Source organism: Brassica rapa, chromosome A06 (assembly GCF_000309985.2).
Source record: "Brassica rapa cultivar Chiifu-401-42 chromosome A06, CAAS_Brap_v3.01, whole genome shotgun sequence".
Lineage (NCBI taxonomy): Eukaryota > Viridiplantae > Streptophyta > Magnoliopsida > Brassicales > Brassicaceae > Brassica > Brassica rapa.
Window position 1 is genome coordinate 18,108,964 of NC_024800.2, and position 22,771 is coordinate 18,131,734.

A 22,771-nucleotide genomic window follows, 5' to 3' on the forward strand; every position below is an offset into this window, starting at 1 on the left:
CATACATTGTGATTCTTCAGATTTTAGCAAATAAACTATTCAATAATGCACGTGCACGAGAAAAGATGCCGGCATCTGAGACTAAAACAATGAAATTATATTATCAAGAAAGATGTATTATTTATCTATGCAAGTTATATCTTTCTTATACAGTATCTTCAAAATAGATATCAAGGATCGTAAGGGCATGCATCTGCATCGGGCGTGCCTAGGGCCATCCCTTATTTTTTATTGGGTCGAAAATAATTCAAAAAGAAATTAAAATGGGTGGGACGGGCCGTAAGTAAGGGACAATCGGGCTCGTCCCGAAGGAGACGTGGCATCACGGTATTGGGTGATGAAAACGAAGAAGGGACGGTCGTTTCGGCTCATTCGCATTTTGGGAAATTGAAATCAAAATTCGAAAAAGGAGAGCTCGATGGCGACGAAGTGAAGCATCGATTCGAAGGTCGATCCTTTCCAAACGAAAGCGAGTACCTGATCTCCTCACTCCACCTGCGTCTTCTCTCTTCCACCGGAGTCTCCGTCGGAGTGTCTTTGCAAATCGAAAGGTCGCAGCTTCCAATCGAGAGGTCGCAGCTTCGAAATCTCAATCCACTGCCGTTCGATTCCGGTCCTGTACGCAAGCTTCTTTCCTCTCCAAATCCTCGGCGAATCGTCCCAATCTTGGCAAGGTACGGTCTTCAACTCCTAGATGAAATGGATAGATTCTAGGGTTTGCAATAGAATAAAGTTTATTGATTTACATGGTTCGATTGTATGATTTGTATCCTTGTAGGTTGAGATTGTTTTCTTTAGATTATATGCGTGATTCTGGAATCTCCGTCGGCGTGATTGTTTTCTTTAGATTATATGCGTGATTCGTAGCTAAAAAATAGCCTCCGTTTAAAACTTTTGTGGTTCGAGATGAGATCCTGTAACAAAATAGGTTGAGTGATTGCTATATTTACAGTTTGATATTAACTAAATAGTTTGTGTCTCTTGTGGTTGTCGGAAAAGATCCTGCTCGTTTTGTTTTGTGATGTAGTTTAGTTATGTTTTTGCTATCGTCTGAATCTTGCTTTGTAACAAGATGTATACTCTATGTATTTGTGATGTATTTTGTGGTTTTTGGTAGTTAAACTTTTGTGGTTTTTGTGATGTATTTTGTAATCTTGCTTTGTGAGATGCATTAAGAATAAAACTTTTGTGGTTTTTGTGACACCTTGCCATAGTTATGTTTCTGCTATCATCTATCTGCTTTGCCTGAGTTTGTAATTCTTTGCCTGAGTTAGCTTCTTTGCTATTGTTAAAGACACTTGCGTGTATTTGAAAAACAGAAGGTGTTCGAAATAGACTAGGATTGTTAATGTATTTTGTATTCTTTGCCTTAGTCTAGTTTGTTTGAAACCAAATCTCTTTATATTAATGATGTAGTTAGGAATGTTAGGTAGCTTTTGTTGTGTAATAAGTTTGGATTAGACATTTCTTGTTCTTAGTTAGCCATTTATTAGCGTTTGTACTTGGTAGTCTTAACTTCCTCCTATAAAATCTATTTGCTCTTCTCACTTTTTTCATCTCACTCGTTTTTCTCTAATATATCTCTTCTCTTTTCTAATATATCTCTTCTCTTTCTCGAATATATCTCCTCTCTTTTCTTACTGCTATGCATCCAAATAATATTCATAGTCAGAGCTCTAGTTTATTAGGACTGCTTCACAGTCAACAAGGGAGCGTTTACCATGGTCGTATTAACTTTGGTGATTCTCAACCTATCCCGGCATTCAGTTCACAACCATCTCAAGTACCACCAGTCGCCCGTGGTGTTAGACGCAAATGGGACCCGGCTGATGACGAGGTGTTGATCAGTGCGTGGCTCAACACCTCTAAAGATTCCATTGTAGCAAATGAGCAGAAGTCGGGGACCTTCTGGGATAGGGTTGCTCATTTTTATTCCTCAAGTCCTCATGGATTAGAGGAAGGTGAGAGAGAACCCGGGCAATGCAAGAAAAGGTGGCATAGACTAAACGATGAAGTTAACAAGTTTTGTGCCGCATACTCCGCAGCAGAGAGACAGCATAGAAGTGGTGAGAGTGACACTGATCTTCTAAAGAAGGCGCATGAGATCTTCTTTGCTGATCAAGCTAAGAAGTTTACTCTTGAACATGCGTGGTGTACGTTGAGATTTGAACAGAAGTGGCTTTCCCTTAACGGACCTAAAGCTGGTGGCGGTGAGAAGAGGAAGAATGTTGAGACAACGACCCAACCTTCCACCACCGACGGTGTCGTTGATGTTGAGCGGAGGCCAGAAGGAATCAAGGCTGCTAAGGCTAGAAGAAATGGTGGTAAAGGAAAGTCTGTCTCTGACTATGCGAGTGTTTGGGAAATGAAGAAGGAGGACTGGGAAATGAAGAAGGAGGACTTGGAGAGGAAGGAGAGACTGTCGAAGTTAGCTATACTTGACACTCTCCTTGCCAAGACTCAACCATTGACTGAGGCGGAAGAAGCTGTGAAGAATAAGCTCTTAGCGGAGTGTTTCTGACCAATTAGAGCTTCTAAACATTAGTGGCTTAGCCTTTAAACCTTTTAATTCTCTATGTATGATGTATGGATCCTTAATGTATGGATCCATTAATGTATGGATCCTTTGCTTTGTGCTCAATGTTTCATATACTTTGCTCAGCTAATGTTAACGTCATAATTTTATTCTCGCGCCACTTTTTATTCTCTATGTATGATTAATAGCCTTTAAACCATATTAATGTAGTTTGCTCTTGCTATTTTCTTGCAGGTATACTAGAAAATGGGGTGCTACAGCTATAGCCAACCATCACAGTCGGAGAATAATTTTGGAAACAATTCAGACACTGAATACTCCGAGACGGAGGATCTAATCCGACGTGATCAAGCTGAGCTAAGCTTAGAACGTCGTTCATCCGTCATATACCCTCCACAACCAGAGGTGGAGTTCGGGTTCCCGCAGGTTTGCTACTGTGGTTCTCCGCCACAGCTTGTACCGTCTAGAAGTATTAATGGTCAAGGTAACAACAATTTCACAATGTAGCTACTCATCAGCGTCTCTCCGATATGATTTGTTATCTTCCGTGTGTGATACAGGTCGCTTAGTATACACTTGCGTGAATAAAGACGACGGAGAGTGCCATGTATGGAAATGGTGGGACGTTGCGGTGATGGAGGAGATGAGAGCAAGAGATAGACATGTCCTCCAGCTGGAGGAAAAGGTAGATAACCTGTCTCTTTTGAGTGACTATGATAAGTTATCTCCCGTGTGTGATAATGCTAAGGAGAAATCCGTTTGTAGTGATGGGTTTCAGTATGTTGTGGGTGCTATGGTCGCGGTCCTAATTTTAATAGGCTTGGGGATTATGTATGTGTAATGGTTTAGGCAGGGATGGTCGTAGCGTGGGTTTAGGCAATGCATGATGTTGTTTTTTTCTTAGCCCCTCGGATGTAATCAGTTTCAGACAATGTAATATTGTGTACCAAGTTTGACCGTCAAACATGATCACGTATGTTTTTAAATATCTTGTCAAATGATCACATGTATGTATTACAGTCATTCGTTTAGAATCATATATTATAGAGTAGTACTGACATGTATTTTTTTTTCTACCTAAAAATCACATGTATGTTTTCTTTCTACCTAAAAATCACATGTATGTTTTATTTCTACCTAAAAATCACATGTATGTTTGCTATCTAACTAAATTTCACATGTATTTTTCTATCTACCTAAAAATCATACCTAAAAATCACATGCATACTTCCTAACTACCAAGATCTATAAATAAGAGACTTCTTTTGGTTAGGAAAAATGCAAAGCATTATCTTCTCTTTAATTTCCATAGCATTTTCTCTCTTGCAAAAATTTATCAATGGCTTCTTCCTCTCATTTTCATTACCACCAAGACGATCACCAACCTGATAATGAAGATATATTCGAAGACTTATTTGAAGACATTGACGAATTTCTAGAAGAAAATGAGCGTGTACCACGTAATTTTATTGACAGACATCGGGAGGAAGGTCAAGATTTGCTATGGAATGATTATTTTAGCGATACTCCAACCTACCCGCACAATGTCTTCCGGCGACGGTTTCGAATGAACCGGACATTATTCATGCGTATTGTGCAGCGTCTCTCCACTGAAGTACGGCATTTTCAAGAAAGAGTAGATGCAACCGGGCGGTCTAGTCTTACTGCACTCCAAAAATGTACCGCAACAATTCGTCAATTGGCTTATGGTGTTGGATCTGATGCAGTGGACGAATATGTCCGAATGGGTGAAACAACTGCTCGAGGATGTTTGCACAATTTTGCCGCGGGAATAATCAGCTTGTTTGGCAATGAATACCTAAGACGTCCCACACCGGAAGATCTGCAGAGACTACTATACTTTGGGGAGCAACGTGGGTTCCCAGGGATGATTGGAAGCATCGACTGTATGCATTGGGAGTGGAAGAATTGCCCCACTGCTTGGAAAGGAATGTATTCACGAGGAACCGGAAAACCAACGATTGTCTTAGAGGCGGTGGCATCATATGACCTCTGGATATGTCACTCCTTCTTTGGAGCTCCAGGTACTATGAACGATCTTAATATTCTCGATCGATCACCCGTTTTTGATGACGATATTACCGGAATAGCACCACAAGTTAACTTCTATGTCAACAATCATCCGTACAACTTGGCTTATTATCTCACGGATGGTATTTATCCGAAATGGGCTACATTTATTCAATCTATCCGACTACCACAAACTCAGAAGCATTCTGTATTTGCTCAAACCCAAGAAGGTGTGCGAAAAGATGTCGAGCGTGCCTTCGGAGTCCTACAAGCTAGGTTTGCCATTGTTAAAAATCCATCTAACATATGGGATAAACGAAAAATAGGTAATATTATGAGAGCTTGTGTCATACTTCATAATATGATTGTCGAGGATGAACGATCGTCAAGAACTCAGTACAACATTGCTGAATTTCGAGAAAGAGAAGAGGCGGATACCTTTACCGTCAATAATCCGTCACCTCTCGGCACTCCACTTGAACGTCGGACAAACCTTCAGAATCTAGAAACCCATCAACGTTTAAAAAATGATTTGATTGAAAATATATGGAATAAATTTGGACATCTTCCAAATAACATATAGTTTATAAGTTTCTATTTGTATTGGAATAAATGTTTGTTAGTTTTTCTAAATTATGATTTTGTATTTTTTTTAAATTTTTTGTAATTTTCTTAATATTTCAATTTTAATGTTAAACTTCTATCATATAAGTTTTATTTAAACTTCTTTACATATGTTATCACTTATTCAAATAAATAAATTAATTAAATAATAAACTAAGGGACAATCAAAGTCCTAGTATTAATCCACTTAGTCCCTTAGCTTAGATCCCTTAAGATAAAAGTTTAATTAAAAATCCTAAGGAACTTGAAACACAATCCCACCATTGTGGTTGCCCTAACTATCTTCTACATAAGATGAAGGAAGGGTGCGATTGAGTCCGCCAAACTTGGGCGAGAGATGTGACTAATATATGTATATAATAATCAAGGTGTGTGATTTTATTTGGTATGAATACTCGACTTTTGATTCTTATTTAAGTTGACTCAAATATATGCTCAAAGCTTAAAGGATAGTACGTTTTCAAGATATGGGGTTTAAATTCTCATCAATCTACATTTTAGAAGTTATGGATATAGTAATAATAAGGCATGTACACAAACTAGGAGGCATTCAAGATTTTCTTCTTTGAATTAGTCATTGCATTAAGTATGTTATTTTCAAAAAGATATATTGACAATGACCAATTCATAAATGCATGCATTGTCACAATGTGCAAGACAACAATGAATCACGAACGACCCATGAGCTTGCCATATCCCCATGACCACCACCCCCCCCCCCATTTCCCTTATCCACATCCTACTGTACAAGAAAATGACATTTCCATTTAGATATCGATGTATTACACAAAATTTAATAAGTTTCTCAATATATGTGAAATTAAAAAAAAAACATTTATGATAACATGGATGCAGGATGTAGCCATAAAGTAGTTTTTTTTTTGAGCAAAGCCATAAAATAGTTTGCATCAATATTTAGTGGGGAAAAGATGAAAGCTCAAAACCAAGTTGAGTGAGTTTAATGAAATGGACCACATATGTGAGAGACACCATAAACAAATGGGCTCCTTTAATTCATTTAATGGACATTTTCTAACGAAGCCCATTATATCAAAAGCCTAATAACGTTCTTCATCATGATTCTCCGAGAAAACCCTAAAGAAAAACCCTACCAGAATTGAGAGTGATCGGAAACGATGGTGGTTGGTGGTCTAAGAGAGTTCGCGCACAGAACCGGAAATGGCTCCGGTACACCGGTTCTGGAGGAATCGAACGGTGAGGAACTTATGCGCGTGCAGCCCTCGGTCGCCGTCGCTCTCGGGAATCGATCCCTGGAGTCTCCCGGAACTCTCTACATCACTTCCAGGTGATAGATTGCTCAAATCCATCCTTGTCGTTTTGGAACCTTCTTCTGAGATGGAGATTATAGTAGTGCCTAGTGTATACATTGCAGGAAATTGATTTGGCTGAGTGATGTAGACATGGCGAAAGGTTACGCCGTCGATTTCTTATCCATATCGCTTCACGCAGTGTCTAGAGATCAAGAGGCTTATTCATCTCCTTGTATATATACTCAGGTATGCAACACCTTATTAGTATCTGTGGGATTGATTTGAGTGCTTGTTACGGTTCCATGTCTGCATGATGTTTGCATTTAGATTAGTTGTCTGAGTTTGTGGTTCTGTGCTTGAAGATTGAAGTTGAAGATGATGAGGATGAAGAAGATGAGGATGATACTGAATCCACCGGAGCTTTGGACTTGTCTAAGATCAGAGAGATGAGGCTTGTTCCTTCTGACTCTACCCAGTGTGAGTTTTTAATGTAGCAATTCTTTAAGTGCTTAATTTGAACCGGTTAGAACATAGTTCACAAGAGTCTTAGATGTTAACTTTTGTTCTTGTCTTTGACAGTGGATACTCTGTTTGATGTGTTCTGTGAATGTGCTGAGCTCAATCCTGAACCAATTGAAGGTAAAGATACAACCTTGCTACTTTCCTTTAATGCAATTTTTTTTGTTACATTCTCGTTTCATTTTATCTTTTTCATCAGAAGAAGAAGAAGAAGAAGAAGAAGAAGAACATAACTGGGTGTTTAGTGCTGATCAGATGGTTGTTGGTGGAGGAGGTAATGCTTCTTTTTATACGCTGAGACCAATCTTAAGATTTGATTATCATCATGGCTGTATGTCGACATTTGTTTTCTGTGTTGTGCAGCGGAAGAAGACGGCGAATGGCCAATATCCCAGAGCCCGACGAGTGTAATTGGTCTATCCATTGGAGATGAAGGGGGTCTTGCTCAGCCTATGCTCGAGGTAAATCATTAACCTGATTTTTACCTAATTTATTCGCATGTTTGTTTTTATGTTTGCTAATTTCATTGACGCATGAACTCACACCGCAGCTCCAGATCAATGATCAGAGGTTTGACGACGCTGAAGAGATGGTTCATGAAAGTGAGACCAAAGATCACTAATCTGTTCACAAATGTATTACTCCAAAACAGAGTTGTTTCTTATGTTAAAACAGTGTCGTCTCTCTGTTCTTCAAAGCTGAGCTGTGTGCTTTGTTAAATATGCGTTTAGACTTGGAAGGTAGATTTTGCTCATCTTGTTATCTCTCTCCTTAATCACTTACTCATTCACGAACCAGAACATAGCATGTGCCTAACATCAAGAACCCTCGAACATTTTGCACAAAGTGAGGAGGCTAATGCATTAAACTTGATGTATCATGTGCTGTGCTAAAAAGCTGCCCATCATACTCGTTGAAACATTAAGATCAAAGTGAGACTAATCGCTGAGATCATGGGCTTATGTATTTCATTTTGGCCCACTCACCTGGATATTCGTCGTCCTTATTTTATATATACACTATGATTGATTATTTAATAACTTGTTAATTCTGTTCAATAATATTACGTAGAGTATCAACGTGCGTATAACAAAAATAAAATGTACATTTCTAGAAGTTCTAACAAAAAATATCTTAGTACCGTGTTTTTTGTCAACCCTGAAGAAAACATCATGAAATGCTAATTTTTAATTTTTAAAAAAATTATAAGATTGGGTGATTTTCCGTTTCAAGAACTGGGGAAGACATGTATTGTGTTGGAAGCACGTTGTTCGATATGGACACATGAATATTCAAAGAACTATATAATCAAATTAATATTTTGTAGCGTCTGAAATATTATGTCACAATCTTTTTAGAACAAGTAGACAATTCTAAAGCTAAGTTCAAAAAAATAATAAAAAAATTAGACAATTCTAGATGTTACCACAAAATCCACTATAATCAAAATTAATTTACAAAATCAACTGTAATCAAATTAATCTTCATTTAATAAATAAAAACTATTATTATTTATAAGAGACTCATACGCATTGAGCGGATTTGCATCTAACTAGTAAAAGAAAAAACCGAGTCCCACACTTCCCGCGAAAACCTCAGTCTCTCTCTCCTTCCTTCTATCTCTCTCTTTCGCAACCGCTTCTCTGTGTTAACCTTTTGGTAATGTAAATATGAAAATCAAATTAATCTTCTAAAAAAGGTATTCAGAAATCTCGATCCCTATTACCAAATGTCGCCGATGTCTACGACGGAACAGTCGCATGAGCATAATCGTGATCCGCAATTGACCACCGTGAAACACCTGGAGAAGATCCCTGAGAATCCTTCCCGCCAATCGGGCGACGATGAAGCTGCTGCGGAAGGTTCCACCACGAGGAGCCAGGATTCTCCCGAAATGCTTGGTCCTTCTTCCTTAGGTCTGAATCACATCAGAACGAAATCATCTCCGGCTCCGTCTCCTTTGGGATTTTCGTCGGCCACGCCTTCGGTTCAGGAGAAAGCTAGGGTTGGGGCTGCTGATGCTCGCGCCGATGCGCGTGCCAGATGGCCGATTCCTCCCCATCAACCCGATCAAGGTATTTATTGTTCAACCAAACATCTAATTTTGAAATTCAGAGATGCGATGATGATTTGTTGCTTATAGGAAAGAAAGTTCAATGGACGCAATCAAAATCTCTGCGGGTGCCTGTAAACACCAATCCAGGGATAGAGGTGAATGATATGGTTTGTTCTTTTTTTCACGGTTTTTAATTTGCTTAATAGTTGTCATTTGATTTGATTTGATGAGATTTCTTATATATGATCAATGCAGACTTCTCATGTTGGTCTTGCAAAGGAAACACATTCTCCACGTTTTCAAGCGATACTGCGTGTCACAAGTGGACGTAAGAAGAAACCTCATGATATCAAGAGCTTCTCTCATGAACTCAACTCCAAAGGTGTTAGGCCTTTCCCCGTGTGGAGGTCTCGAGCTGTTGGTCACATGGAGGTTAGTTACTATTCTCTCTCTCCTTATGTTCATTTCTGATGACTTGAGACTCACGTTTTCATTTTCTTAGGAGATTATGGGGGCGATTAGAACCAAGTTTGATAGACAAAAGGAGGATGTTGATGCTGATTTGGGAGTTTTTGCTGGCTACTTGGTCACCACTCTTGAGAGCACTCCTGTATCTAACAAAGAGTTGAGAACGGGTCTCGAGGATCTGTTGGTGGAGGCTCGCCAATGTGCAACCATGCCAGCGAGTGAGTTTTGGCTCAAATGTGAAGGGATTGTTCAGAAGCTAGATGATAAACGTCAGGAGCTACCCATGGGGGGACTCAAGCAGGCTCATAACCGTCTTCTTTTCATCCTTACTCGCTGCAATAGGCTCGTGCAGTTTCGTAAAGAGAGCGGTTACGTTGAAGAGCACATTCTTGGGATGCATCAGCTTAGTGATCTCGGTGTTTATCCTGAACAGATGGTAGCGATTTCGAGACAGCAGGACCTTCTTCGAGAGAAGGAGATCCAAAGCATTAACGAAAAGCAGAATCTTGATCACAACTCCAACAGTGGAGGTGATGGGAATGAAGTCAACACTGCTAAAAGTAATGATTCAACTTCGAGCAATTTCCGGATGTCATCCTGGAAGAAGCTTCCGTCTGCTGCCGAGAAGAACCGTAGTGCTAATACTACTCCCAAGGCGAAAGGAGAGGGAAAAATCCAACCAAAAGTGTATGGAGATGAAAACGCTGAAGGCTTGCATAGCCCCTCAGGCCAGCCTGCATCCGCAGGAAAAGGTGACATGTGGGGTTTCTGGGCGGATCATCAATGTATGACATACGATAACTCCATGATCTGCCGTATCTGCGAAGTTGAAATACCAGTTGTACATGTAGAAGAGCACTCTCGAATCTGCACCATCGCTGATAGGTGTGACTTGAAGGGGATACATGTGAACGTGAGGCTTGAAAGAGTAGCTGAAAGTCTTGAGACAATTCTGGAGTCATGGACGCCCAAGTGCGGAACCCCGAGAGGAATTGCTGATAATGCTACATTCAGTAGACATGAAGATATGGATGAAAGCTCTCATAGATGTTCAGATGACATGCTTGATTGTGTTCCTCGTTCAGAGAATACATTTTCTTCGGATGAACTGAAAATCTTGAATGAAGTGTCTATGACGAATGAAGCAAAAGACTTGTCAGCAGGAAGCTTGACACCACCATCACCAGGAACACCAAGAAAAAGCCAAGTAGATTTGCTACTAAGTGGTGGTCGGAAAACAATAACAGAGCTTGAGAATTATCAACAGGTAAAATGTTTAAATTTATATGCCTTTCATGCCTTCAACATTCCAAGCAATGATTAGTTCATTGGACTTCTTCATATTTTTACATGCTGAAAAGGCTCTCATTTGCTTGTTTTTTTGTTTTTTAAATTTATTTGAGCTTGAAATTCAACTTCTCATCGTTTTTCCTTATTTCCTGCTTTGAGTTGACAGATAAACAAGTTGCTAGAGATTGCTCGCTCTGTGGCAAATGTGAATTTATGTGGATACAGCTCATTGGACTTCATGATTGAGCAGTTGGATGAGCTAAAGTACGTCATTCAGGATAGGAAGGCAGACGCCCTCGTGGTAGAAACGTTTGGAAGGAGAATAGAGAAGCTATTGCAGTAAGCATTTTTACTTATCCTGTGTTTTTTTTTTTAATCATCACTACTGTTTAACTGCAAATTCAGTCAAGCTGATATTTTTATTGTTTCATGAATCCAGGGAGAAGTACATTGAACTTTGTGGACAGATAGATGATGAAAAAGTAGACTCATCAAAAGCCACGGCGGATGAAGAAAGCTCAGCAGATGAGGATACAGTGCGTAGCTTACGGGCGAGCCCACTAAATCCACGCGCTAATGATCGAACATCAATAGAAGATTTTGAAATTATAAAACCAATCAGCCGCGGTGCATTTGGAAGAGTGTTTCTTGCAAGGAAAAGGGCAACTGGTGATTTGTTCGCTATTAAGGTTGGTGTTACTGACATGTTACTCTCTCTCTCTCTTCCAGGTTTACTCTATGAATACGTTCTTACCTGACTAAACTATGGTACAGGTTCTAAAGAAGGCTGATATGATCCGTAAGAATGCTGTTGAGAGTATTTTAGCGGAGCGTAACATCCTTATCTCAATTCGTAACCCATTCGTGGTATGTAATGTCAGAAATTTATAATCGCCAGTCACGAAAAACTATTATGCTTTCTCTAATGCTTCTATTAGCTGTGCAGGTCCGTTTTTTCTATTCTTTCACATGCCGCGAAAATCTTTATCTGGTCATGGAGTACTTAAATGGTGGAGATCTCTTTTCATTGCTGAAAAATCTTGGTTGCTTAGACGAAGACATGGCCCGCATTTACATTGCAGAAGTTGTAAGGCCGTTTTGAAGACCTCAAATTTGCTCACTTTGTTATAGAAGTTGAACTTAAATCAAATGCCTTTTTCAGGTGCTTGCACTGGAGTATTTGCATTCTGTAAATATCATTCACAGAGACTTAAAGCCGGACAATTTGTTGATCAATCAGGATGGTCACATCAAGGTCAATATTTATCGATATTTAAAGCTTTGCGTTAAGCATACAGATTTGGTGAGAGTCACCACATTTCTCACAAAACCTGTTACCTTGTGATACAGTTAACAGACTTTGGGCTTTCCAAGGTTGGTCTTATCAACAGCACAGATGACTTATCAGGTGACGCATCATTGGGAAATAGTGAATTTTTAGCCGAAGATGGAAGCAATCAACATTCACAAGACAAAGATAGCCGTAAAAAGCATGCAGTTGTTGGAACACCTGATTATCTTGCACCTGAAATACTTCTTGGAATGGGTCATGGTTAGTATTTTCATAAGGAAGTTTGCCTTCTTTTTTTTTATCTATGTCATCATGAAATCTGTTCATGGACTTATATTATCTTTCACTACAGGTAAAACCGCTGATTGGTGGTCAGTAGGTGTTATTCTCTTTGAGGTTCTCGTGGGTATTCCTCCTTTCAATGCAGAAACCCCACAGGTAGATTATCACGCTGACTTCATCAGATATCAGAACGACATTATTCTAACTGCTTAACATTTTTTTCATTCGTGGGTTTTCAGCAAATTTTTGAAAATATAATCAACAGAGATATACCATGGCCAAATGTGCCAGATGAGATATCTTATGAAGCATATGATTTGATCAACAAGTAAGAAATCTCACACTTCTGCAAATAAATCTCAGAAACTTCATCTCTTTCCCGGATTTAGATCTACACGCCTTTTCATCGATCACAGAGAATTAAGAACATGTTGATTGCGGTAACATTGTCTGCTTATGTCCTTGTTTCAGGCTGCTAACCGAAAATCCTGTCCAAAGACTAGGTGCAACAGGAGCTGGAGAGGTAAAGCTCTATGAGTTCATCCCGTAGATAACATTTTTTCTTCAAAGCTAGATCAGTCTTCTGAAAATCTACTTACAGGTGAAGCAGCATCATTTTTTCAAAGATATAAACTGGGACACACTTGCCAGGCAAAAGGTTTCTCTCCATATTCCAATCACAAATTAAGTTCCCTGAGAAAATGACTATCTCCTATACTAACTTCAGTTTTTGTATATTTTGTTACAGGCTATGTTTGTACCATCGGCTGAACCACAAGACACTAGCTATTTCATGAGCCGGTATATATGGAACCCGGAAGACGAAAATGTTCATGGAGGCAGCGATTTTGATGACCTTACAGACACGTGCAGCAGCAGCTCTTTCACCACACAGGAGGAAGATGTATGCCTCTCTTTTTTTTTTAACTTCCATTGATTGCTTGAAGTTCCATAATAAATGTTTGTTTATATGTTGTAAAAAAACAGGGTGATGAGTGTGGTAGCATAGCAGAATTAGCAAACGGACCCAATCTTGCTGTGAAGTATTCCTTCAGCAATTTTTCTTTCAAGGTCAGTTCAATTCCTACGCTCTCGTCAGTTCAATTCCTACGCTCTCTCTCTCTCTCTCTCTCTCTCTCTCTCTCTCTCTCTTCTCTCTCTCTCTCTCTCTCTCTCTCTCTCTCTCTCTCTCTCTCTCTCTCTCTCTCTCTCTCTCTCTCTCTCTCTCTCTCTCTCTCTCTCTCTCTCTCTCTCTCTCTCTCTCTCTCTCTCTCTCTCTCCCTTTGGATTTACCTTTGAATGCTTATTACTTTTGACAATATTAATGCTCTTTTTTTGTTATTAGAACCTCTCACAACTGGCTTCGATCAACTATGATCTTGTCCAAAAGAACGCTAAGGAATCAACAGAGGCTTCAAACCCATCAGCCCCTTGACCAAAACCGAAAAGAAAAACTAGCTCTGGGCCCCAAGTGTGATGATGAATATGTGTATTGAGCATCTACTTCAAGTGCTGATTGGTTTCTGGTTCATCAGGCCGTTGGTCTCTTCTCTTTGGGCAAGAATAAATGGGAAGCATAGCATTAGATAGGAAGCAAAAAAGAGCTGCAGAGATCTCATATCTGAAGCAGCCTGAAAACCTGAAACTCCCTCAAGATTTTTCAAGATTACTACTCTCTCTCTCTATCTCTCGCATATGTATACAAAAAGTAACAACTCTTTTTTTTTTCGTTGTTGTTTACATATGATAACAAAGACCCAGTAAACCTATTTTGAGGAATCTTCTCAAGAACCAAATTATGCAGCCAGCAGTGAAGAAGATTGTACCAGTCTTAAACGTTAAACTTATATATATTTATAAATTTTTGAACTGTAGTAAAGATTGTTTACTTAAAAAAATATCTACTTAAAGTACAAAGCCTTAATTCGTTCAGTGCTTTAATATCTTCACAGAAAGATGAAGTTTCCATGCAGACAAACATCATGATCAGAACATCAAACGGATTCGAGGCCAGAGAACCTGCAAACAGGAAACGAAAATCTATAGTGACTGTTGAGAACGTTTTATTATTGATCAGAAAATACAAAATACTATTCGTTAGATTGGTCCAACAACATGGGTATAGTATAGAGTGAAGTAAAATGAGCCATATATAACCTACGGCATATATAAATCTCACCAAACATGTATTTTATTTACCCTCTCCCTAGTCGTCGAAACATCCAAGTTCTAAATCTTCGTATCCCAACTCTCCATACTTCAACCACAACGATGACGAAGACGAACATGATGACGTAATGTCTCCGGACAACAGCATCGTCAGCTCTCCCACCGAAGAACATCCTCCTCCGTTGTTCTCCATTAAAAAGCTCCACGGTTGAATATTGTCACCGTCAATGTCAGCTAAGTGGGTTAGATTTCCTGCTGACGTATCATTCTGCGAACCCACCGGTGCCTCTGCCTGGTGCAGAGGGCCTTGGCCGTTGACCAATGTCGTCTCCTCCTTCTCGTGGCTGACTTTCTGTTGGTCAAACGGACTATGTGTGTTTGGATCAATACCCATTCTTATGAGCTTCCTCTTTATATGAGTGTTCCAATAATTTTTTATATCGTTGTCTGTTCTTCCCGGTAGTTCTGCTGCAATCTTCGACCATCTACAATGTTAAAGATAAATTTTATAAATGTCACTAATGGAGCACATAGTATTTTGTTAGAGAAATAAAATATTAAAAGCAGTCAACATTTTACTAGAAATCTAAATCGTTTAGTTAGATAAAATGGAATACACATTCCACTCAAACAAAGGAAAACAAATTATAAAGATAAATATTCATCTACTATATAAAATAAGTAAAATTAGCGAATTATTTTGATGAAAAAATAATAATAACCTATTGCCAAGTTGCGCATGAAGATCAATGACTAGTTGAATTTCCTCTTCACTAAAAAGACCTCTCTTGAGATCTGGCCGCAGATAATTAGTCCACCGGAGACGGCAACTTTTGCCGCACCTCTTTAGCCCCGCCAGCTTCGGCACATCTCTCCAGCACCATCCGCCGCTTGCTCCACGTGTTCTTAAGAAATCAACTAGTTTCCCATCTTCGTCCGCCGTCCATGGCCCCTTTCTGAGTCCAACCTCATCACAACATGGTTTACGACCACCCATTATTACTCTATAAGTCAACAGACTTCACACGCCAAAAAAAAATGTTACCGAACTTAAATTTTATTATATTTCAATATCATGAAATAAACTAGGTTAGAATCATGGGGTCGGAAAATGGAACATGGAAATAGGAAGAAAAATAAACACAAAAGTGGTATAAGCAAGTTTATCTCAACTAACTAACTATATATATACACACGTATGGGGTTTCTTGGCCATTTTTTTTGGGATGCTTGAGAAATAATTCAGTATATAATAGTATTATATATATATCTTGAATTGAAGTATTTAACGGTGGGCGTGGAAAACTCGAACCGAAATTTTGTGGCCGATTGAGCTATATATAACATTAGATAAGTACCGTGTAATGAAGTTGTATGTATTTTAATTCGATAAAAACCTTTCCCAATTTAGAAACTTTGTTACAGAATGACATACTACATAGCGTACTTTTTTCCACCTTTCATATATATCAGCTTTACGGCTCATGTTGGATTACTCGTAAACTTGATGATATTAGCTAACATTTTTATATGTACACAATTGTTAGTTATTTATATATGTATGCAGATAGTTTATTTATATTATCTTTTCTTTCTCTAATTTCTCAAATCTTATATTAACATGATATTAAGTAAATTTTATGTTTATCCACATGTTATTAAGTAAAAAGAAGATCATGCTACTTGCGTTTTGATAATGACAAGAAAATGAGACTTAAAATAGAGACAAAGAACATGAGGCTTCTTTTTTAAGTTTATCTGTTATTTTTAACTGAGAAATTAATTGTTAACAAAAGTTCAGTTAATGACGTATCCACGCCCCTTTTGAAGAGGATACGTCACTCATAGCCAGTTCCGAACACGCCAGGACTGTGCCTTAGCGTCCGATATCAACACATTGGCTGTCTGGCAAAATTTAAGAGCTGAAGCTTTCTTAAAAAGCGAGTGATAAGACTAATTAATTAAGAGCCATTTAATTTTTTGTTTCATATGAGCGAGGTTCAAGCGTTGATCACTTCGGCTTGAGGATGACCATTTGGATAAAGAACACAAGCTCAGGCCGGTTGCCAGACTAAGACGAAGTCAAGCCAGACTCCAGGCCCGGCTGGTTAACTTACGCAAAGTAACAAAGCAATGTCATGTCATTGTCTAGTGCCTTTGCTAGAGTTAGCTGTAGCCTGTTAAGACTTCTTTTTGTTTGAATTGAGTCTGTTGTGGGGAGAATATCCTCAACAGATGCTGGTTTGATAACAGATGCTGGTTTGATATGAGAAGAACAATAATTAATAAACTACTCTTGAAATGAAGACGAGAAACCCTAGCTATATATTGTTATACATTGGTTTAAGTTTGGAGTTAGCTTGAAACACAAGCTATCCTAATTCTAACTTGTTATGTTTATCTAAAAAGATTAGAAAATATTGAAAGTGTTATTTCTATTAGGATTAGGAGTTATCTAGTCTTATATTTTTTTTTGACATCAAAAGCTCTATAATTTATTAAGAAGTTTCCCTCTGGTTGGTGTGAACCATCCAGCTAGGGGATCTAGTATTTACATGGGAAAAGATGAAGCCGCGAGCGCGAGCACCTTTGGCAAGGACGAGCACCTTTTGCAAGGACGAGCAGTTACAAGAACGAAGAATAAAACGTATGGACAAGAATTAAACATAGAATGAAGGTGGTGAAACTCTTCAAATTCGACCAATAAAGATGGCCAGTCGTCTTCTTTGCCTTCTGTAATGATCTTGACCAGTTGTAGAAAGTCCGTCTCAAAAGTCATATCTAGTTGATCCAATTGGAGTGAGGATGTCATGGCCCACAGCAGAGTATGAAGCTCGAGATGTAGGGGGGTTAAGCTTCGGTTACTAGTAAATAAATCGAAGGTTGTTACCCCATCCTCATCCGTAAGGAGCATTCCTCCGCCAATAAGAGCATCTCTTGATGCTAAGATGTGTCAATCGAGCATCAGGGGCCGAGGGGTTGCGTATCGGGTGGTGGCTGGTTCTCCTCTTTGCCTTGGGATGTGTGTAGGATTTGTGCTAGTCTCCAGTTAGCTGCTTCTGATATAGCTGTCTGGACTGTATCTAGAGGGGAAGTGTCCTTCCCGTTAAAGAGTTTATCATTTCGAGCTTTCCAGATATACCACAAAAGCCATGGCACATTATCAAGAATCGAGGACGGGGTGCCTAATTCTTTCGCTCGCCAGATGATGTGATTAAGGTTACTGGGAGCTGAGTTGCTCTGGAACAAGCCCGGAGAGTGAGGGACATGGGCTAGAGCCCAGACCTGAACAGAGGGAGGACACTCGAAAAGTAGATGATTGACTGATTCGTTGTCAGCTCCTCATCGCGGACAGTTCCTCTCTGAACTACAATGACGATCTGAAAGTCTACCACAAACCGGGACGTAGTCGGATAGGGCATTCCATATAAAATGTTTGATCTTTCGTGAGGTCTTGATGGACCATACTTTGGCCTTTAAACTCGTAGTACTTGGCTTGGATACCAAAGGAGGCGTGCGGTTTGTATCCATCTCCATCGCTAGGTTGTACCCGGATTGAACCGAGTAAGCTCCAGACTTTGTGAAGGCCCAATTGTAATTGTCGGGTCTGCGGGAGCGCGGAAGTCTCAAGCTCTGGATAAGGGAGATGTCGCGGGGTGATAGTAGTTGGTGGAGCAGCGGGAGGTTCCAGTTGGGAGACAACAGGTCGATGAGATCATAGACGTGGAGGTTGGGGTTAAAGGAGGGACCGCATGGGATAGCAGGCCGTGGCTTCGTGTCTGGTATCCAATGATCGGACCAGACCATGGTGTTATTGCCCGTTCTGATTGATCATCTCAGGCCGGCTTTCAGGAGCAGTTGTGCGGCCATCAGTCAGACATACGAGGGAGAGCTTGGCCTTGTGATGTCCACCAGAGTCGATATGCGAAAGTATCTCCCTTTTAGAACTCTAGCAAGGAGTGACGTTGGATGTTGGATCAACCTCCAGAGCTGCTTCGCAAATAGTGCGAGATTTAAGTTTCTAAAATCTCGAAAGCCAAGTCCTCCCTTATCTTGGGGAGTGCATACACTCTTCCAGGCGATCCAGTGTAGTCCTATGTTATTTTGTTTTGTACTCCACCAGAAGTGGGAGATGGCACTGGTAAGCTTTCTAGTGATCTCTAGTGGGAACAGAAGACATGACATAGGTTGGGAGTGCTTGCGCCACAAACTTGATAAGTACCTCTTTCCCTCCTTTGGAGAGGAGTTTCTCGGACCATAAGTTAATACGGTTCTGGAGTCGGTCTTACTAAAGGCGAAACCTTGTTTTTTGCTTCAACAGATTTTCTCTGGTAGCCCGAGGTAGACTCCCATTCCACCTTCCTTCGAGATCCCGAGAGAGCGTTTGAGTTCTGACTTGATATCTGGAGGAACTTTGCTTCCAAAGAGGATGGACGATTTGTTTACGTTCAGTTGTTGCCCAGAGGATGAACCATAGGTGTTGATGATCCGCACTAGTTCAGATCGTTGCTGGATGTCAGCTTTACAAAAGAACAGGCTATCGTCTGCGAAGAGAAGATGAAAGACTGGTGGACTGTTTCTGGCGATCTTGAGTCCGATGATTCTTTCCTCCCTTTCCGCTCCCTGAATGTGGGATATAAGTGCTTCCGTGAGGAGAATAAGGAGAAAGGGTGATAGAGGATCGCCTTATCGAATGCCTCGCGAGGGAGTAATATTTCCTTTTGGTTCGTCATTCAGTAGGACCTGGTAAGAGACTGACGAGATACAGAGTTTGATCCATGACACCCACTGCGTAAAAAAGCCTAGTTGCAGTAGGATTGCTTTGAGGAAAGACCATTTGATTCTATCAAAAGCCTTGCTCATATCGGTTTTGATCGCTACGAACTTTGAGCGGCAGCCGAGGTTCTTACGTAAAGCATGGAAAACTTCGTGGGCGACGAGAATATTATCTGTGATCAGACGCCTGGCTACAAAAGCCAATTGGGTCTCCGAAATTATTTTTGGGAGGTATTTCTTGAGACGCTTGCTCATGAGTTTAGAGATGACTTTGTAACAGATGTTACACAGACTTATTGGCCTAAATTCTGTCATTTCCGTTGGTCTTTCCGTCTTGGGGATGAGGAAAATATTAGTCTGGTTTAGGCGGGGATCCATAGCACCGTTCGTGAAGAATTCCTTCACTGTAAGTCGTACTGCCTCCGCTGTAATGCCCCAATACTTCTGGAAAATAGGCTCGTCATTCCGTCCGGACCGGGAGCTTTGTCTGGGTTTATATCAAATATTGTGCTCTGAACTCATCATCTGATGGAACTTTTGTAAGGGCTTCATTCATGGCTGGTGTAACCTTCTCAGTAATGTACTGGAGTGAGTCATCGAAGTCCGAGGGGTTCGACGAAGTGAACAGAGTCTGAAAGTACCATGTCGCTACTTGTTCCAGATCATCGTCCGTTTCTGCCCATGTACCATTCGTTCTTCGTAGCTTTAAGACACGGTTTCTTGCTCTCCTCTATTTGGTGGTAGCATGAAAAAAAATTGTATTAAGGTCCCCCTCTCGTAGCCAATTTTCTCGGCTCTTTTATATCCAATAGAGTTCCTCGTCTCTGAACGCTGTGCAGATGTTCCACTTAAGGTTCAAGATTGCCTCAGTGGAGAAATTATCGTCGAGCTGGGCTTGCTCAAGTTGGCATTTTATCTCTTCAATCTTTTTTTCCGTGTTGGAGGGGTTGGCCCGTTTACATATGGATATGACTTTCCTACAGAACACGATCCAGTCGTGTAGATCATCTCGATCAAAGGGGTTTGGGTCGTTCCAACCCTGAAGAATGGTCTCACGGAAGCCTTCCATACCAATGTATATCTTATTGAAACCTCGTCTCCCGGGCTTCTTAATAGAGAGAAAACGCGAGACGATGGGGCGGTGGTCCGAGCCCCATAGGCGAAGATACTCTACATTTGTGTGGGAGAAGCAATGGTGCCAGTCTTCGTTACCCACAACACAGTCTAGTCGACATTGGACTTTGCCATTGCTTCTATTACCTACCCAAGATAGGGAGTTTCCTGACTATGGGAATTCAATCATTCCACAATTAGCGAGCATGTTTCTGAAAGGCAGGAAAGATGATTCACTACGTTTGCCACCGCCTTTTTTTCCAGATTAGTGGAGATTTCATTAAAGTTTCCAAGCATGAGCCATGCTCCAGATCTATTAAGGCTCATGCGGGTCAAACGTTCCCATACATTTTCTCGATATTTAATAACCAGATCACCATAGACAAATGTGATGTAGACTTTGTGTCCTGCTATGGTTGACTCGACATCGATCATACGATTATCAGAATAAAGAATGGTAACATCAAAAGAATCTAAATAGAAAAGAGCTAGTCCACCGCTTCGACCCTCTGGTTCCACGGTGAACAATTTATTATAACCAAATTCAAACTGAAAATCCTCAAGAAAAGAAAAACTACTTTTTATTTATGAAAGAAAAAGAAAAGAAGGAATAAAACAACGGTGCAGTTCCCGGAGATGTTTCTTGGTCAGGTATGCTCTGGCTCCCTGACAATTCCAAGCTATGGCACTCATATCCTCTTACTGGGTGGTTTCTGGGACACACCGAACCTGAGAGAGACAAAGGTTTTTTGCTTAAAGTAGAAGGAAACACCTCATTACGAGGGACATCAGAGGAGGAGACAGTAGAGAGATTATCTAGAGTGCTTCGCTTACGAGGGGAACAACCTCGAAGCTGATTGAGCTTCTTTGAAGCCTTTGATGCCTTTTGACCTTTTAATTCCGGGTTCTTTGGAACGAGTTTCTTAAAGTACCCTTTTGCAGAGATCATGGGAAGCGAGGCACGTTGGGCTATGTCCTGAGTCGAGGCGAGAGCATTTTGTGCTTGAGGTGGAGCCGCAGGGAGTGGAACTATCGGAGGATCTTTCTGCAGTTCATTTGTAGTCTCAGCATTAACTGGAAAAATTTGTGAGATGGCGTTGATCTTTTCCGCATTGTCCTCTGGAACATCGTCATGGAGATCATCGTTGTCCAGCATCTCCACATCCATCTCCAAACGTTCAGTTTCATGACCATACTATCAACAAGAGCTATCTCATCTTCAGCGAGAGTGATCTCAAGGTCCTGGCCAAGTTCTAAATCAAAGTCGAAGTCGAGTTTCTTAATGTTGTTCTTATGACCAGGAGAGGAAGCTTCCGGTCTCGGAGATATGGTATGCTGGTGAGCTTGATGCATGTCTTCTGGATCACAAATGATGAAGGAGCATGACCAGGCTCGAGGTTCTCGATCGCGGGAAGTTGGGGTATCAGTGATGTGAGCTTTCCGCTTAATTATTTTTAGGCGTTTCTCAGCAGTTTTAGTGAGTGGGCTCTTTGGATGTTCTTTCCTGTTAACGTCTCCTAGGTCCAGGTGGCCCAGTTTGTCAGAGATGGTTCTCTGAGAGTCCGAGACAGTTTGGGTTGGGGTGTTTTTCGCCGATAGGGGAGCTCGGGAAGATACTGGCGCCATATCAGTGTAAGGGTTTGTCCTTGGTGGGGATCGAGGACGCCAGGCTCGAGTTTCCTGATGACGATGATTTGAGTACCTTCCTCTGTATGACTCTGTTTGTTTAGGCCCTCTGTTCTTGTGTGAGTAAGGTATCTCTCCGTGAGGAGCATTAGAAGAAATATCCTTTCCATAAGCGGAAGAAGCACATGGTGGAAGCTCTAGACGTCTCCAGACATCGTCCTTGCGAGGGTGATCACGATAAGATGATTCCCGCTCTTTAGACGATTCTTTTTGATAGGGGTGGTAAGCTCTATTTTCACGAGGTGTTGAAATCTTCTGTCTTTTTTCTTCTCTTTGTAGTCACTCTAGGGTTGATTTGAGGAGGAAAGTTTATGTCTCCCTGGATTAGGGGAATGGCGCCCATTTAAAGGGGATCGAGGTCATTTCATGGTCCCTGTCGTAAGAGAAGCCGGGTCTGCTTGAGCATTAAGATCTGCTTGTTGTTGCTGTTTCAGTTCTCATTCCTCCGGAGTAAGTTGGGGACATGCATTTTTATCGTGTGAGATCATGTGGCAGGTAAAGCAGTATCAGTGGAGACCCTCATAGGAGAAGAAGATCCTTCATATGCAACCACTTGGAAACTCTATACGACGCTCGAATTGCAGGGGCTTGTCAACGTTGACAGATACTTGGATTCCTGCTCGTTTCGAGTCTAGGGAGGTCCAAGTTCCTAGGGGTTT

General features: G+C 40.6%; 5 protein-coding genes across 13 annotated transcripts; 4 read left to right on the forward strand and 1 right to left on the reverse strand.

Annotated features, from left to right (window-relative positions):
* The first annotated feature begins 183 nt into the window (after nt 1-183).
* Nucleotides 184-4,248, forward strand: LOC103874845 (glutathione S-transferase T3-like). Its single transcript, XM_033274177.1, has 2 exons — nt 184-1,074; nt 1,118-4,248. The coding sequence occupies exon 2, from the start codon at nt 1,646-1,648 to the stop codon at nt 2,519-2,521; it is 876 nt and encodes a 291-aa protein (XP_033130068.1). The 5' UTR covers nt 184-1,074; nt 1,118-1,645; the 3' UTR covers nt 2,522-4,248.
* On the forward strand, nt 3,876-5,150 carry LOC103874846. Its single transcript, XM_009153273.2, has one exon. It carries the CDS (start codon nt 3,876-3,878, stop codon nt 5,148-5,150), a length of 1,275 nt encoding a protein of 424 aa, XP_009151521.2.
* A 1,074-nt stretch (nt 5,151-6,224) lies between these two features.
* On the forward strand, nt 6,225-7,743 carry LOC103874665 (chloride conductance regulatory protein ICln). 6 transcript variants are annotated; one of them, XM_033274178.1, is made up of 7 exons: nt 6,225-6,497; nt 6,585-6,708; nt 6,825-6,939; nt 7,042-7,108; nt 7,179-7,255; nt 7,345-7,442; nt 7,532-7,743. In XM_033274178.1, the coding sequence occupies exons 1-7, from the start codon at nt 6,328-6,330 to the stop codon at nt 7,601-7,603; spliced, it is 723 nt and encodes a 240-aa protein (XP_033130069.1). In that variant the 5' UTR covers nt 6,225-6,327; the 3' UTR covers nt 7,604-7,743. The 6 variants fall into 6 exon arrangements, with proteins under 6 accessions (XP_033130069.1, XP_033130070.1, XP_009151349.1 ...); XM_033274179.1 differs by having other exon boundaries at nt 7,042-7,101; nt 7,181-7,255; XM_009153101.1 differs by having other exon boundaries at nt 7,042-7,101; nt 7,184-7,255.
* A 279-nt stretch (nt 7,744-8,022) lies between these two features.
* LOC103874668 (probable serine/threonine protein kinase IRE) lies at nt 8,023-14,137 on the forward strand. 2 transcript variants are annotated; one of them, XM_033274173.1, is made up of 17 exons: nt 8,023-9,056; nt 9,125-9,204; nt 9,293-9,469; nt 9,540-10,772; nt 10,962-11,134; nt 11,235-11,484; nt 11,570-11,662; nt 11,742-11,882; nt 11,958-12,050; nt 12,146-12,347; nt 12,439-12,524; nt 12,608-12,696; nt 12,840-12,891; nt 12,970-13,026; nt 13,117-13,272; nt 13,356-13,439; nt 13,714-14,137. In XM_033274173.1, the coding sequence occupies exons 1-17, from the start codon at nt 8,711-8,713 to the stop codon at nt 13,801-13,803; spliced, it is 3,402 nt and encodes a 1,133-aa protein (XP_033130064.1). In that variant the 5' UTR covers nt 8,023-8,710; the 3' UTR covers nt 13,804-14,137. The 2 variants fall into 2 exon arrangements, with proteins under 2 accessions (XP_033130064.1, XP_009151353.2); XM_009153105.3 differs by having other exon boundaries at nt 9,125-9,192.
* Nucleotides 14,138-14,225: 88 nt separating this feature from the next.
* LOC103874666 (transcription factor MYB20) lies at nt 14,226-21,986 on the reverse strand. 3 transcript variants are annotated; one of them, XM_033274184.1, is made up of 3 exons: nt 15,260-21,985; nt 14,568-15,022; nt 14,226-14,387 (listed from the first exon to the last, which is right to left on the reverse strand). In XM_033274184.1, the coding sequence occupies exons 1-2, from the start codon at nt 15,532-15,534 to the stop codon at nt 14,575-14,577; spliced, it is 723 nt and encodes a 240-aa protein (XP_033130075.1). In that variant the 5' UTR covers nt 15,535-21,985; the 3' UTR covers nt 14,226-14,387; nt 14,568-14,574. The 3 variants fall into 3 exon arrangements, with proteins under 3 accessions (XP_033130075.1, XP_033130074.1, XP_009151351.1); XM_033274183.1 differs by having other exon boundaries at nt 14,292-14,387; nt 14,548-15,022; nt 15,260-21,986; XM_009153103.3 differs by lacking the exon at nt 14,226-14,387 and having other exon boundaries at nt 14,406-15,022; nt 15,260-21,984.
* Between the last annotated feature and the right edge of the window lie 785 nt (nt 21,987-22,771).

Excerpts from the sequence above, each read along its gene's own strand:
- LOC103874665 (XM_033274178.1), top strand. The coding sequence starts at position 6,328 with ATGGTGGTTGGTGGTCTAAGAGAGTTCGCGCACAGAACCGGAAATGGC. Across the intron at positions 6,940-7,041 it reads TCCTTCTGACTCTACCCAGT|TGGATACTCTGTTTGATGTG; the intron begins GTGAGTTTTTAA and ends TGTCTTTGACAG. Across the intron at positions 7,109-7,178 it reads GAACCAATTGAAGGTAAAGA|AGAAGAAGAAGAAGAAGAAG; the intron begins TACAACCTTGCT and ends ATCTTTTTCATC.
- LOC103874846 (XM_009153273.2), top strand. The coding sequence starts at position 3,876 with ATGGCTTCTTCCTCTCATTTTCATTACCACCAAGACGATCACCAACCT.
- LOC103874845 (XM_033274177.1), top strand. The coding sequence starts at position 1,646 with ATGCATCCAAATAATATTCATAGTCAGAGCTCTAGTTTATTAGGACTG.
- LOC103874668 (XM_033274173.1), top strand. The coding sequence starts at position 8,711 with ATGTCGCCGATGTCTACGACGGAACAGTCGCATGAGCATAATCGTGAT. Across the intron at positions 12,892-12,969 it reads GTGCAACAGGAGCTGGAGAG|GTGAAGCAGCATCATTTTTT; the intron begins GTAAAGCTCTAT and ends ATCTACTTACAG. Across the intron at positions 13,273-13,355 it reads TCACCACACAGGAGGAAGAT|GGTGATGAGTGTGGTAGCAT; the intron begins GTATGCCTCTCT and ends GTAAAAAAACAG.
- LOC103874666 (XM_033274184.1), bottom strand. The coding sequence starts at position 15,534 with ATGGGTGGTCGTAAACCATGTTGTGATGAGGTTGGACTCAGAAAGGGG. Across the intron at positions 15,023-15,259 it reads CATGCGCAACTTGGCAATAG|ATGGTCGAAGATTGCAGCAG; the intron begins GTTATTATTATT and ends TTAACATTGTAG.